The sequence below is a fragment of the Anopheles maculipalpis genome, chromosome 2RL (genome assembly GCF_943734695.1).
Source record: "Anopheles maculipalpis chromosome 2RL, idAnoMacuDA_375_x, whole genome shotgun sequence".
NCBI lineage: Eukaryota > Metazoa > Arthropoda > Insecta > Diptera > Culicidae > Anopheles > Anopheles maculipalpis.
The window spans coordinates 39,825,654-39,841,439 of record NC_064871.1 but is presented as its reverse complement, the minus strand read 5'-3'; the positions used below and the strand labels follow the sequence as shown (position 1 = coordinate 39,841,439).

At 43.3% G+C, this 15,786-nt stretch overlaps 4 protein-coding genes across 4 annotated transcripts in view; 1 reads left to right on the top strand and 3 right to left on the bottom strand.

The window, feature by feature from the left end:
- Positions 1-15,786, bottom strand: part of LOC126559226 (DNA-directed RNA polymerase II subunit RPB7) — a 240,333-nt gene that overhangs the window by 61,399 nt on the left and 163,148 nt on the right. The window lies entirely within an intron of this gene.
- LOC126557269 (ATP-dependent Clp protease ATP-binding subunit clpX-like, mitochondrial) overlaps positions 1-15,786 on the bottom strand; it is a 399,590-nt gene that overhangs the window by 335,618 nt on the left and 48,186 nt on the right. The window lies entirely within an intron of this gene.
- Positions 529-6,196, top strand: LOC126556866 (uncharacterized). Its single transcript, XM_050212405.1, has 3 exons — positions 529-2,250; positions 2,320-2,431; positions 4,685-6,196. Exons 1-3 carry the CDS (start codon positions 529-531, stop codon positions 6,190-6,192), a joined length of 3,342 nt encoding a protein of 1,113 aa, XP_050068362.1. The 3' UTR covers positions 6,193-6,196.
- LOC126559189 (TM2 domain-containing protein CG11103) lies at positions 7,160-7,753 on the bottom strand. The gene has a single exon (XM_050215309.1). It carries the CDS (start codon positions 7,714-7,716, stop codon positions 7,165-7,167), a length of 552 nt encoding a protein of 183 aa, XP_050071266.1. The 5' UTR covers positions 7,717-7,753; the 3' UTR covers positions 7,160-7,164.

Sequence of the window (15,786 nt, the reverse complement as noted above, 5' to 3'; positions counted from 1 at the left end):
CATAATTTTTCACCAATACAATCGGAAAATGTTTTTCTTTTCCACAAAACAAACTATTGATACACCCCTTGGAAGCAAGCACTCACCGTCTGGTGTCAGGGCTGCTGCGTACTTTAGTTTCTGCATGCGAGTTTCGTTAAAAAACACAACGCAACGTTCTCTCTCTTTCTTTCATTCTTTCGTTAAAAAACGGAGAAGGTCTGAGTGCTTCGTTCAAAATAGAAAAGAAAGCAAGAAAGAAAAATGGCGTGCGTGCCTTGGTGAGAGATTTGTTATTGTTTTGTCTTGTGTTTTCCCGGGCAACATACCAGCGAATGTGTAGAACATGTTTAATTTTGTGTATTGAACTTTATAAAGTGTTAAAATATACAGCGGTACAGTGTCACCGAACGCTACAAAACGGCATACACAGTGCACCAATAGCGCCATCCGCCCCTCCTCACACATAACCTTTGCACGCGTGCCAATGTGGAACAAATTGTTTACTTTTATGTGTGGCTCGTTTAACCTTTTTAAAGTATGATTACGATGAACGGACACCGGCCCCGCAATCAATCGTTCGATTCTACGGAAGAGCTGGACACAGATGATGATTTTTCACCAAGCAAAAAGGCGAAAGTGCAGGGCCCGTGGGGCCATAGTTCATCTACCAGCAGCATGGGGGCCCCATCGAAACAGCCAGTTAATTACGGCGAGCATCATGCAAAGGGCGAAGAGATTGCGGCAACGTTGATGCAAATAGCCGAAAAGCCAGACCGCTGTTGGAATTTTGATCTGCAACATTGGCTTACCCTGTACCAGGCGGTCCGATTTCAGGATGTAAACTTCCCGGAAGCGGCCATGCTGATTTCCTGTTCGGCGCAAATCTACGGCCGTAAGGTAGACTACCTTAGCGATATCATCATACACATGAACGATGATCAAAAAGCACGGGAAAAGAAGGCACGAGAAGAAGAAAAAAGCAAGTGTGTCCAGGAGGGAGGTGAGCAGGAGGAGGTGGGAGAAACGGCGGCAAACAAGAGCACCGGACGGAAGCGTGCCGGCCGTTTCAATCCGCAATCGCTGTCGGATTGTTTCGGTGATTTGGAATTTACGTGTAATGATAAAAAGTTGGCCAAGCTGGAATCGCTCGTCCAGCCGGTGCCGCTGGTCGATGTCGACCGGCGAACCAAGGTGCAACAGATGCAGGAACTTTGTATGGAACTCCGCACGAATCCTACCCGACAGCGAAGACAGGAAATTCTGAACCGTTTGCGTGATGACGCCAGCATAGCACCGATCATGTCCAGTAATGGGGCTGCCAGAAAGAACCAAATCTTGGATCTCGAATCAGGCGAAACGATAGGCACCCGGTATGACTATCAGATTCATTTGAACTACATAGATGGACGTACTGGCTCGCTGATTGCCGAACACGATCTGAAACGGTTCTTCCAGCGCTGCGACGTAATGGATTTTCTGTCGGAACAGCACGAAACGGAACGGGCACGTTGCACGCAGCTTGGCAAGCCAGCACCAAACGACCGGCAGTGGCAGGGTGAGCGCGAGCTAAAGCTTTTTATGCCGCCGGAGTATCTTAGCAACCGTTATCGCATCAAGCTGAACGATACGACCGATTTCGACAATGCGCTGATACAGGCACGCGTCACAAACTACAGCTCGGATCCGATTCTTTCCCTCATGGATCATGGTTTACGGGCGGAGAACATTGTGGCCCAAATTGTGCCTGCCGAACAGAACGATACGAATGTGACGCAAAGTAAAGCCTCCTTCACGCAGAACGATTCCGGCTTTGATAGCAGTACATCGACCATCATACCCGACGAGTCGGATCCTTCTTTTAGTGGTGTACTGTTATCTAGTAGCCGTACGGATGATTCGACAATTGAACAGCTGGACGATAGTGGTGCTAACACAACGGACACATCGCACGAAAGTAGTTCAAACGAGACTGCCCCGGGAAAAGGTGCAGATTTAACCACCCCAGAAAAGTCCACCCCATCAGCATCCCGACTGAGCGTGGATGAAGGTATCGGTGTGGATCGTGAATCACCGCCACGAACGGCGGAACAGGACAGTACCTCAAAATCCGGAACGGTTTTGTTTGCCGGTGGTACCATTTTCCCACGATCGTCGCCGGTGTTGCGTCCCGTAAGGTTGGTGCAGAACCTGCTCGGCATTCCGGAGGATTTGGCACGCAAGCACGTTCAGTTTGCGCTGCCTAACGAATATAGAAAAATGAAGGCGGAGGTGTGTATTGTTTTTTTTTTCATGTGTTACGGTTTGTTTTATTATTTTTTTTTTTCATTTCACTTACAGCTTGCGAAACGGCGTGAAAAAGAAGCAAATGAAAAAAACCAATACCAACTGCACCGGTTAAAACCGACGACCGAATCGACTCTTCTTCGTCCATCAACGCCAGAGCCGGAAGGTAAGGAATAGCACATGGACAAAATCATGCATTTCTTTTACACGTAGAACTTACAACTGTTTTGGGATTCGAATCGCAATCGCTACCTTTTGGCGTTTCGTAAACGCTTGGAGTAAATCTAATGCATTATCTAATGCTGCTTTCACTCGGTGATCGGTGTACTTCATCTCCTAATGACCTTGCAAAACTGTTTCCTGATCACTTCGCATCTGTGTTTTCTGTGTCTATTTCTGATCAATCTATGTTTGACCTATCCTTACCTATCGTTTGTGAAAGTCTGGTTTCCTCCGCCTCAAGTCCTCCTAACTCAAGTCCTCCTATTCCTCTGGATCTGACGGTTTTTTCTGCCTTTATCTTAAAACAATGTCAGTCCATCTTTGTTTCAATTCTAGCTAAGCTTTTAAATATTTCGCTTTAGTCATTAACTTTTCAGCGCAACAAACAGTACCAATCTAGTGGGCTAGTCCAGCTCAGCATGGGTTTATATTTGTCCGATCCACCACTACAAACTTGTTATCTTTTGTTTCGTTTGTGAACTTGATTCCGGGAGTCAGGTCGATGGCATTCAAGCCCGCCTTTGATCGGGTTTGCCATGGTTTTCTCCTGGCCAAGCTTAGCTAGGGCTAGGGGTTTTCTGTTGGTGTTGTTGACTGGTTGTCAAACTATCTGTCTAAAAGCTTTTCCAGTGTGATGATAGTTGGTACAAAATCCTACAGTTTTCTATGCCTATTTGGTGTTCCTCAGGACAGCGTTTTGAGCGTTTGAGCTTACTCTTCCTCCTGTTTGTTTCTTGCCGCTGATGTCTGGTCATCTGCTTTTCTGGCAGATGATCTCATAATTATCTTCCTTATAATTTGTTCTTCTGACTGTACTTGTACCTTACAATCCTTTCATCATCATCATGTTGGCCTGCCCTTTTAAAGAGCACGTCGTCGTGACATGGCCCGGTCAACAATAGGTCTGCAGGAAACTCGATCCCTGGTTGCAGCTTCCCATCCATGTAGGCACCCGATCTCCTAAAGGTCTCCCTTCACCTGATCCAGCCAACAAACTCGCTGTACTCCCCGACGCCTCGTGCCGAACTGGGGGTCGCTGACGAAAACCTTCTTGGCGGGGCATGAGTCCGGCATCCTCACACTCCATGCTTGAACACACCGCCAAAAATCCGGTCCGGAGGATGCGTCGCTCAAACACGCCAAGAGCGTTTGCATCCTTCGCTCGGATTGTTCAAGATTCGTGGCCATATAGGACTACCGGGCGAATCAGTGTCTTACAATCGTACAATCCTTTATTAACTCTTTATCTTTCTTATGCTCCACGAATTTTCTTCTCCTATGTATCCCTATTAGGCGATATCGCCTAAAGTATCCTGTGTATCCCTATTAGAAGCGATTAGACGATACGGCCGAGTTGATGGTCCCTTATCACCCTACTCAATTCGTTGCCAACTGCCCACTCTTGGCAGCAATTAAAGAATTTAATGATTCGACCGACCATTTCAAGTTTTCTCAACTCTGATGTTGTTATCATCCTTTCGTTCCCGTTTTGCCATAACTCGTCGTGTTTAACTTCTGTTTCTGGTTCATTTTTTTTACTGTGTCGATCCAGTCTTTCCTCTATTGTGTTTGTTGCTTTAGTGTGGTTTGATTGTGGCTTGGTCAGCTTAATCCAAACGGACCTTAAATAAGTTAAGCGTTAAACATTAGGATTGGCCCATTTAGTAAAGGAGTTATGGTTGAGGTAGACAATGGTATCAAATACAATTACAGAGAGTGTGTAAACTCTTTCGAGAAATCGTTATTATCAAACTCACTCCTAAAGAGTTCATATTCGCCAGAGGAATACGAATCGCAAGCTATGTTCAAACTCTTTTAGGTTTCGAATCAACAGAGAGTTTTGAAACCTATTTTGTGGTTCGAAGCACATCGAGTTGCCACAGGTTTTATGAGATTCGTGACGTCGCTACGGGAAGTAAACCCGCCGCAATCCTCCAAGAGGTGCGCTTATAGCAATCTTCCATCTTCTTTTCGAAGCCTTTTTTAAAGTATAGTTTGTCATTATCCTTAAAATAGGCCTCAGTTTCAGCGATTACTTCATTTTTGGACCACAATTTCTTTCCAGCCAACATTATTTTCTCTGCTGCGCGTAGGAAATAATTTGTTTCCTGTTGTTTTTTGGTTCATAGCCACATATCGACACACAAATTCTACCCATCTGTTATTGTAATACATCTTTTTTTTTTTCATCCGACAGATTTCCTTGGTTTTGAGGACGAACCGCAAACACCGACTAAGTTGAGTCCGAAAAAGATGAAAGCTACCTCTACACCGAGTAAAGATGATTCGCCGTCTCCAGTGAAGCAAAGGTGTCCGTCCACTACTGAGCAACGCTTCGAAGGGTTCGACGAACAGGACATAATAACTGCCCAGAAAGTGGTCGAGCGGCTGAGCCGATTGTCGGAAAAGCCAAAAAGTTCGATCAGTCCACGACGCTCGAACGGTTCGCTGCCTGCCACACCAACCAGAACACTGTCGTGTGATTCCGGCATATCGGACACGGTTGATAGGAGCGGTAAGGAACCGGCCAGCTGTAGCCCGCTCGATTCAATCGCTGAAGATACGGATCATATCGAGTGTGATTTACCCACAGTGGAAGACGATGTTGGTGGTGATGGTGAGGAGGAAGGGCGAAATGGAGGACAATCGAAATCGGTACCGCTTCAACCCCTGCAAGAGCATACGGACGCATCGAACGCACGCATTCAGGCGAGTATGAACGAAGCGAAGGAACGTTTCGACAAGGTTAGCCAGTGGCACCGCAAGCTAAAGCCCATCCTGATCGAATCGGAAAAGCGGAACCACTTTGATATTCACGCGTACGGTACGGAAATTATCGAAACGTTCGATCCATCCGTACCGCTCGGGGCGGAATCGATCACCCTTGAAAGGGTGCTACAGAACAAACCACCCCACAGCACGGCACGATTCTTTCTCTCCGTACTGATGCTTGCCAACACGAACAACGTACACATCTCGAACAAAAACCAGGACGCGTTGCGTCTCTCTTCGACGGCCGAGATTGAGCTGCGCCTACTTAGCCGTAAACGACATCACAAGGAACTGGAAGCGCTCGGTGAGCTATTACCACCGTCGATCGAAGGCACAGGTGATCCGGAACGTAATCGACAAAAGCGACACGCCCGCAAGCGAAAACATATCGTGCAACAGAAGCAGCATCAGCAGCATGTGCAAGACAACACCGCTCGGGATGATACGATCGTACGTGAAGATCCTTCAAGCCGTGTTGTTGGCGGTTTGGATGCGGTCGAAGACGAAGGTGGCAACTTTTTCGACAACGTACAGCAAATGTATGAAGATCTAAATAGCAAAGCTTCTCAACACAAACGCTTGGCATTTCGTAGAGGGATGCGAAATTGTGCCTACGGGCTGCCGGATGATGCCTCCAGCACAGCTTTAAAGGAACAAGGAAACGAACAAGCGGCACAAACGAGTAAAGGCGGCCAACCGTTGGGGAAACCGCCACCGCCTAATATGAAACCGCAACGAACCAACCTGACTATCTCTCCGGTACAGGTAGTGCCGATGGATGATTCCGGCGAGGACATTCTATCCGTTGATCTGCTAACCAACAGTGCGACTCTCGTGCCCGTCCATTATACTGACACAACCTGTGCGAAAAGTGTGTTCTCGGTGGCGGAATCCGGTTACGAATCGATGCTTAGCGGTGGAGACGACGTCTAGCGAATAGCTTGCGTCACGATTTAGCTTAATCTTAGTGTTATTTAATAATAATAAGGAGAGATTTTATTTTGTGCACCTTTTTCTCGACAATTACGTGAGTTACAAAGCTAGTTAAGAATGTTAGGAACCCCCACTAGCAGTGCGCCCTTAAAACTCTGCCACATCTCGTTTCCTGGTGCAGAACAATATAGTTACAGTTTCATCCTTTAAATCATCCTGCATCCCCCACCATCCTGACGAAAGTACAAAACAACACTCTCAAAAATCAATTAGCGCCCTTAGTGTAGGATGACGAGCCTGCCAATTTACAGTTATGTATAGTTTTATTTCTAACACCCACTTTACCCCAGTGGACGTACGGACTTTTGCATTTTCCTTTAAAGAAGATCTTATGTTTTAACTGACTTATTTTGATATTTAATTTTACTCACACATACACCCTCTGTAAGCAGTATTTTCTCAGTCATGTTTCCCCGCCCGCTAGGAGCACGTTTAAGTGCAATAAGAGTTTAAGGTTCGATTTTCTTACTTACATTGCTAGCCGCATATATTCACCAGCACGGCATAGCCGTTGCTGAATTTATTTGTCTGCTTCGTGCAGGGCAGGGGAGTAAATTAGGATAGCAATCCTTTAGGGTTTTAGTTTTTAAAACAATCAGACACGATAGAAAAGTAGGGAGAAACAGCAATTCGACCAACGGCTAGTGGCCGCGGTTGTGTTACGACGATCTTCCTTACACTTTGCTGTAAACAGGTTTAGTTATACGATTAATAGAATTCTCTCTCTATTTATTTCGCTTAAAAAACCGATTATTTTCTATTCCGGTAACAAACTTTCCCCTCTTGTCCTGTATTTTGTAAACTTTTGCTTTAGTAATGATAATAAAAAAAAACAAACAATTACATGTCTCTGAACCTTTTTGTATCATTATTTCATTTCACCCACCCGGAAGGACAGGACAGGACTTCCCTTCACACCTTCGTATTCCAATTGCTACCATCCTCGGGCAGTAAGTTGTTCGTGATCAGCAGCACAATGTCCACGATCCACCAGATGCCGACACCGCCCAACGTCAGCAGCTTTCCGACCGCCGTTCCCGTCTGCCCAAGGCAGAACCGATCCATGCCGAGAAATCCGAGCAGTATACTGTACAGCAGCGTCGTAACGAAGTAATGGTCCGTGTACTTCAGGCACGGTATTCCATCGCGTAGAAATTCGCGCGCTCCGTAACATTCAATATTTTCAAACACAATACAGTTGACCTTCGTTACCTCCACCTCGTCGTAGTACACACCGCCAAACTTTACGCACCCATTAGCGCCCGCATCCCGGGCGGTACGGTTTCCCTTCAAATTGATCGGCTCATCGCAGTCCATAAATTCGGGCGGCAGGAAGGAACACTTTACCAGCGGGCTGAGCGGGTTAAAGGTGGACGATTGGTTCGATGCGGCCGCATCTTTGTCCTTGGTAATTTGTGCAGTTTCCACGATGAAAACGGCTGAAAACAGCAGCAAAATTAACATTTCCAGCTGCACCGCGAGCGCTGGTGATGGTGTTTGTTTACAAGCAATTTTTTGTTTTTGATAAATAAATAAAGGAATGAATTTTTCTCACTGACAGCTGCGGATTCCGCTGCTGTCAGTTGGATGGGTAATTTGGGCAGAAAGGAATTATGTAAAAAATATTTATTTATTTTTGTTTGTAGTATATTACCGTTTTGTGTTTATCTAAATGAGGTAAATTATTTTTTTTCAAGAAAAAGTCACCCCCCCCAAAATATGGTAAATATTTATCTTGTCAAGAGGGCCCTCTGTATCCAGGGTGACCGAAACGGTCTACCACTGTGCAAGAAATTTAAAACTGCAGTAAAAAAATTCCCACAAGGAAAGCACGTGTAGCCCGTTACAAATTGAAATGTTGTTTGTTTTTATGCTTTATTTTATATTTAAAAAAAACTTGGATTTTCTCATGCCTCGTTAAAAAATATATCACGCACGCAGTGGTGGATTAAGACTGCCGGAGGTGCTGAGCGGAGTGGAAATTGAGGCCCCTCTCGGTAAGTGTCCGTTTATTGCTACCCATTTGCAGCCATGTAGTCAAATTTTTAGATAATTTTCTCCACTCTTTTTAATTTATTGATCGTCGATTATTGATCTATACATGATAAAAATTGCATCATGACTGTAAAAAAATATTGGTGAGCAGCCAAAAGCGATAAATCAAATGATTCAAAAATATGTTTACTTTAGTTACCTGTGCTTTTGAACGATTTTTTTTCATTACATTTGCCGAGGAAAATATTTTCCACTGGCTTTTGTATCGTTATTTTACGTGTAGGAAGTTTAAATGACCTAAAAACATTGTTAAAGTGTGTGTACACTTAAAAAAACTTATACAAACTTAAAAACTGTAAAACTTATACAAAAATGTTCAAATATGAGCTTTGCTATTCGCTACCTCTTACAATAACATCTCTTCTGTTAGCGATCTCTTCTAGTTTTTTTTTTATTTATTGTCCAACAACAAGTATTCGTTTAGTTATGTTAAGTTATGTTTATAATCAGCTTGTGTAGTACGATAGAGAAAACGCATTGAATAATTATAAAAGTTGTCTATAATAATTAAACACGTTGTGGATAACAAAAGATAATAATAAAAAAACGTTGTGGGGATCGATGTTTAAAGAAAGATAAAAAAATGAGTACAAAATAAAATAAAAAAACACACGTATGTATATAAGAATAAAAATGTATTTTCATGAAGCAAAGAAATTTATTTAATCGTTCCCATTTTAATCTTAGTTTTGCTACCGTCTAGCATGGTATGCTCTCCTAATAGTCGATATCAAATATTGCCGCATCGAAATTTCCTCTTTTGGGTGCATCGAAATTTTCTACTGAGAGCGACAGGCAGTAACAGGCGAGCATCCATCCCAAGAGGTAACTGGTATCGTGCTTCAAATTTTCAAATTCAAATTTAAATTGTCCTTGAGATTTTTCAAAAGCTTTTTGAAGAGGCTTTAATTATGATGCCCTTTCTGCGCCTATCAATATGCAATTTGCACTACAGATAGCTTTAGAGAGCTATAATTTGTAAGCTTTTCTTTTGCGCCGCAGAATAGGCAATGCGCAAATCAACCAGACGATGTTTTTCTTACCAGCTTTGCGATGTTTTTCGGCAAAAAAGTTGCCTCCTGACTAGTATGTTCTCCTGTTACTCGAAATCAAATTTTGGTTCAAAATTTGCTTGCACTTTCCGAAATAAATGATATTTTTGCTCATTAGGATGGATAAAATTATTTAGAGACCAAATGAAATGCGAACTGGAATGAAAAATTTCGTTCTTTCTTTTTTGATAGTTAATCCAATTCGCAAGGTTTTTTTTTCTTTCTTTACCAATAGTAATAAAAATATAGATTATGATACCTGGATTAGGTTAATCACTTTGTTGTTGATTGATCCAACCTGCGCTCCACGCTCCGATCGAAAAAAAAGTGAACTATAGCCGTCCTTCCTCGGGAATCCTGCTGGTGGATTTTTCCGGGAGTTTTTTGGGTTCCCGCCTTAGCCTGTGGGAATTCGGTCGCTCGCTCAATTTTGGTCCGATTTGGTCCGTGCAGCATACCGTTGGATGCGTCTTTGAGCCGCGCACCTTTTTGTGCAACGTCATATTCCGAACCCTCCATCCACCTTGGGGATGGAGTTTGTGCGCAGTACAGACACCGAATCAAACCCCTGCAGATTTTCATCGTGGGACCTTATACAAGGCGACTGACGAGGTCCTAGGTAGATTATAGACAAGGGCTCGTACTCGTTTCATAACTGCTCTGACGGGGAGGAAGGGAGGAATCGTTCCAAGACTAAAAGGATTCCCTAGCCGGTGTGGTGTGGCCTGGCCGGAAAGGCCCCTGGCGGCCGGCTGCTCTGCTCCCGTTGCAGTCGTGCAACAATGCAGAACTAGATCGATTTTCCTGCAAACGGATTGGATTGCTGGCCACGTTATCTAGACGTTCCCATCTCCGAGCAGGCCTAGAATAAAATGAAAAGCTCGCCACTTGGTGGTAGGATCTGCGCCAAGGTTAGCGAACTTTTCAATACCCGTAATTCGAGGCCTTTAGGATGGAAATTTTAGAGAGCTTGAGTAGGCACTTAATCCTGGCGTACGTTGATGACATACATTCACTATTTTTAAACTCTCCTATACATCAGCAGCTTGTCAAAGGATCAAATAAAAATGGCTCAAACGGTGTGAGGTCAGTGTGCGTAATGAGCAACGGACAAAGTTGACACTGTATAGAAGATTCCTGGTGCAGTGAGAGTAAGTCTCAGTATTTGCGAAATCTTAAGGATTTTTGCTTCTTTGTACATACGATCTACTAGGTCACGTCAACCATCGCATGGATTAATGAACTTTTAGACATCACGGAGTTATATAGTCAGGCGGTGATCAACAGGTGGATGTGCTACTTCGACAGACACCTTAACGGAGCAGCTGCGGGAGGCAACGAACTAGGCGCAGAGGAGCAGAGGAGAGCAGTGCTACGACAGCCAGTATGACGCCACGATGACGAGGTACCCCCGCCATCCCTGGACGATGTCATCAGTGCCATCAAACAGCTGAAATGCAACAAATCAGCTGGCAGCGATGGGCTGGTGGCCGAACTGTTCATGATGGGTCCGAAGAGGATTTCCTCCATCATGCATCGGCTGATTGTTAAGATTTGGGATCAGGATGAACTACCGGACGAGTGGAAACTGGGTGTCATACGCCCGGTGTACAAAAAGAGCGACAGGATGGACTGTGCTAACTTCCGGGCCATCACAGTCCTGAATGCTGCCGTTAAGATCCTGTCTCGAATACTCCTCTGCAGACTGGAGCCCCTTGCTACAGATTTCGTCGGAAGCTACCAAGCTGGATTTGTTGGAGGCAAATCGACAAACGACCAAATCTTTACTTTACGGCCGATCCTCCAAAAATCGGACTGAACTATGGTACACCATGCAGCAGTACGGATTTCCTGGGAAGCTGGTACGGCTGCTAAAGGCGTACACCCAACTGAAACGCGAGGTCAATAGAATTGGATTGAACATCAATGCGACGAAGACAAAATACCTGCTTGCCGGAGGCTCTGACCGTATAAATTGATACGTTCCGACTCGGAAGCAGAGTACCAGTTGACGGCGACTATCTCGAGGTGGTAGAGGAGTTCTGCTACCTTAGTACGATCGTAACTTCGGACAACAACGTAAGCAGCGAAATCCGAAGACGCGTTGTTCAGGGGAATTTTGCCTACTACGGAATTCACAAACTCCAGCGATCCAGAAGACTTCAACAACATCTTGATACGTCCGGTTGTCCTCTACGGGTACGAGTCTTGGACTATGCTGACGGAGGATGCCAATGCACTCGCCATTTTTGAACGGCGGGTGCTAAGGACTATCTTTGGCGGTGTGTGCGAGCAGGGCGTGTGGCGAAGGAGAATGAACCACGAGCTAGCTGAGCTATTTGACGGTGCTGATATCCTGACGGTAGTCAAAGCCGGAAGGATATGTTGGCTGGGGCACGTGTTGAGGATGCTGGACTCATGCCCCATCAAGATGGTGCCCGTCAGCGACCCGTTGCTCGGCACGAAGCATAGAGGAGCACAGCGAGCTCGTTGGCTGGATCAAGTGGAGTTTAACCTGTCGGAGACCGGATACAGCAGTGGATGGAGGACTGTAGCCCTAGATTGAGTTTCCTGGAAACTGATTGAAGACCTGGCCATGTCGACGCGATGTGCTCAATCCTGAGCAGGCCAAGAAGATATGCCAGAAAAAGAAAAAGATGTAGTCAGTTCTCATTACGGAGTAACGGCCGGAAGGCATTTGAACCCTGGATCCTGCCGTGTGAAGATTGTCGCCTGACCACCGTCCGGTCCGTACTAATCCTAAGCTGTTGTCATGACATGTGAATGGCGCCGAGCGACGATAAGCTCAAATTAAGATGAAGTGGTAGTATTGATGCATCTGCCAGAAACTAGCGTTAGGTCAAGCTTATGAACTGTGCTTGACTTTGGACGAGGACTATCGAGGAGTTCAGCAGCAGACTGACACCAATGTTACGTTCCATCATGTCTTATGCTACTAATATTTCTTAATAAAAAAAAAAAACACGCCACAATGTAAAGCTTTCACATTTTATTTATTTTCAATAGAGTTTACTCATGCCGGGGGCTTTTGGTATTCGCATTTCATGACGTCACTCTTGTACAAATTAAAAATAGCAATCACAAGGCGATACATATTTAGTGGAAAACTTGGGTAAATGTCCCCAAAAAAAAAAAAAAAAGAGAACAAAACCCCTAAATCTTCCCATTACTTACAATCTCTGCCGAGCCGAGCCAAGCCAGAAAAGGACTGCACACACATGTCGTTCTCGGGTGGACTGTCGGTTCGATTCACAATCACGCCAGGCGATGTTTCTTTTTTTTTTTTGTAACGCAAATAAAGATTATCAACCAAAACGTTTACCAACCAACCAGCCGATCCATAATTACACACTCTTCAGCCTCTAAAGCATGTTGCATGTTTGGTTTGTGGGAACACAAAATACGTAAGAAGATGTCGGTGTTGGATTTGTAAGTGTTTCACTCACGCCACTCACGGTACCGCCACTGGTAGTGGTAGTAGTTTCCTTGTTTTGTATAATTTTCCTTTCCATTTGTTGCTGCTGTTTCTGTGTTTAGTTCAACCTAAATTGTGTTTGTGTGTGTATGTGTGTGTCTTCGGTTTTAATTCTATTTCTTCTTAACATTGTGTAGCATTCGTTTGTATGACTTTTGCAATACCCATTCGCTTTATGTACAAACATGTTTGCCTGCCACTCGCTGCAGCTAAGTGTGCAAATCTCTCGCTTTGCCAATACTAAACATTGTAAGTGTTGTGGCTGTGTGTGAGTGTGGTTTCGGTGTGTCGTATGCAATTACTTTTCCCGCCCCTTGGCGCCACTAGCGAGCGTATGAACCGTTGATGAAATACCTGATTGAGCACAAGCACTGTCTCAGCAATGGACAATTTTTGTTACTTCTTTGGAACGGACGGTGGTAGTTTAAATTGTAGAGCACACTAAGTAACACACGGGCCAGGACGTGGCGCAATCTCGCGACGAAAGCTCTGAATTCTGATTGGATAGTAGCTGTGTGGAACTTCTAATAAAAACAACAACAAACCGCACTGTGACTCCGTTCGCTCCTGCCCTGCAAGTAGTCGATCTTGTTGGTTTTGCGTCTGTACTGTGATCTGGTATGCTTTACAGAAGAATTACGTCTAGTTTGTATTTCCCTCCAAATTAGATGATCGAATGAATAAGATTTGCTTTCGTTACGCACTTCGAGTATGAGCCGGTTTCGTATGAGCTTAGCGTAGGAGAATTTGTATCATTTGTATCGCTTTCACGCCCTCCTCTTCGCGCTTGCACTTTCCCTTGATGGGGGTTTTCCCCTTTCTCGTTATAATATGAATAGTTATATGCTAGCCTTTTTTTTTTTTTTGTTGGTTTGTTTCTTTCTTTCGTGTGATGAAGCTTTTTAAACTAGCCAAGCTTTTGCGATTTTGAAAACATCTTTAAGTGCATCAACGCACCAGAGCTCACTGCGCACTTTCGCTCTTTCACTCCCTACTAACCCTTTCACGTTCACACTCACGCAGCTCTCGGTAAAGTAATTCGCTTGCAGTTATTTACGTTCTTTTGTTTGTTTTTTTTTTTTTACTTTGCTAAAATTTGGAAAATTTATAACTATTTTTATGTGCTTTCTGTTGCCTTAGTTTTGCTTTTGTTTGCGTTTGTTTTTTTCTTCTTCTTGTTTTCACTTTCTTTGCTTTATTTGATTGATTGATTCAATGTTGCACATTTTTACAAGAATCTTTACTTTTCTCTTCTCTTTTTAACACGTTTTAGCAGAAGAAACAGCCACAAATGTATGTGTATATGTAGAAATATATATATATAAATATAGAAAAGAAAAAAAGACGAAACGGGCAGGCAGATATCCGTCCCGTGTCAGGCAAACAGTATTTGTAAGTGTTTTGAACAACGGGCGGGGAAACTTAACAGTTTTTCGAACGGGAACGGACACGATTTGTTTTGCCGCGAGCAGTGGGAAAACGATAACACACCCAGAGATAGAGAGAGAGAGAGACAGATAAATACACAAACAGCTTCGAAAGTTTTCTTCTTTTTTTTTACAACCGTATTGCTCTAAGGTAGAATGTGTAAGCATTGCGAAAGGCATTAAAATTGCGATGGCCCTTATTTATATGTTTTGCATTGCAGCACGTACACTATTTAACAAGCCCGCCTAAACCGAAAGATAAGGACAATATTACTATTACAGGGTGTGTCAGCAATTTTTCACACATTCCTATGGTTTATTTTGCCATGTGTATATGTATTGTTGTTCTCTTCGAGGTTTTTTGACGCGTTCCCAAATATTTTTGTTCCTGTAGCACAATTTTTTCACACGTTCCCATACATTTCAGATTTGTAGATAAAATTTACTCAGCATTTTTTTACGATTCAATTCGAGGGAAGCATTTGTGCTTGTGTTTGATTTTTAACACCGATGGGACCGTGCTCCTTTGAGCAAGACTTTACCTCGTTGTCCATTTTAAATCATGCTAAAAATAATGTTAGAAAGACATCAACTTTATTTTATTAAATTTATATAACATCAACAATGCCATCCTTAGTAAAATCATGGAAAAAAACTTCCAACAAGTTGTACTTACAGCTTTACAGAGTACCTTAAAATGCTCATAAAATTTTTATACGAGAAATTCACTCTAATTTCTAGCATACCAAAGCAAAATAAAACAAATCAATAGTACAAATTAAAAATACATGGGAACGTGTCAAAAAATGGTGGGACAAGAACAAAAAATATCTGGGAACGCGTCAGAAAACCCTCGAGACGAGAACAAAAATCTAGTAAAAAAATCTCGAAATACCCTTATATTTCTGCACGGTGTCTATAAAGCGAGACAAAATGGTGGGACATTTTTCTTCCAAATTAATATCAACTGGACTTGCCCATTACTGCGTTATATCGTTATTTGTGTGTACCGGAGATTTTCTTTAGAACATAAAAGCAAAAGCATGGGGAGGTGCTTTGCAAAATAAAACGTTTTCCAATGCATTATTTAATTACTCGATTTGTTTTTTGTATGACTGTTTTTTGTTTGCAGCTTTTTTTTGCATTAAATTATGTTCTGGTTTCCTAGTCTACGAAATCATTTAGATGCTCACAGTATCGGTACGCTAATTTTCACCTTTTTTCTCTCTTTTCTTCTCTCTCTCTCTCTTTCCTTCATCTCGATTTCTATATAAAACCTTCTTTAGCTACATCATTTAGAGATAGTTTTCAACGAAATGGCGCGTTTGCATTTTGCTTTGTAAACTTTGTCCTGGCTGGCGGTTATGATTATTATGCGTTTTTTTTTGCTTTTCGTTTGTTCCAACCCTTGCCCGAACTACTATTTTCCTTGCCCGAACTACTATTTCCTTCCCTTTTTGTATGTCTCTCCCGTTTCCCGTTATGCGCGCTACAAATTTCTGCT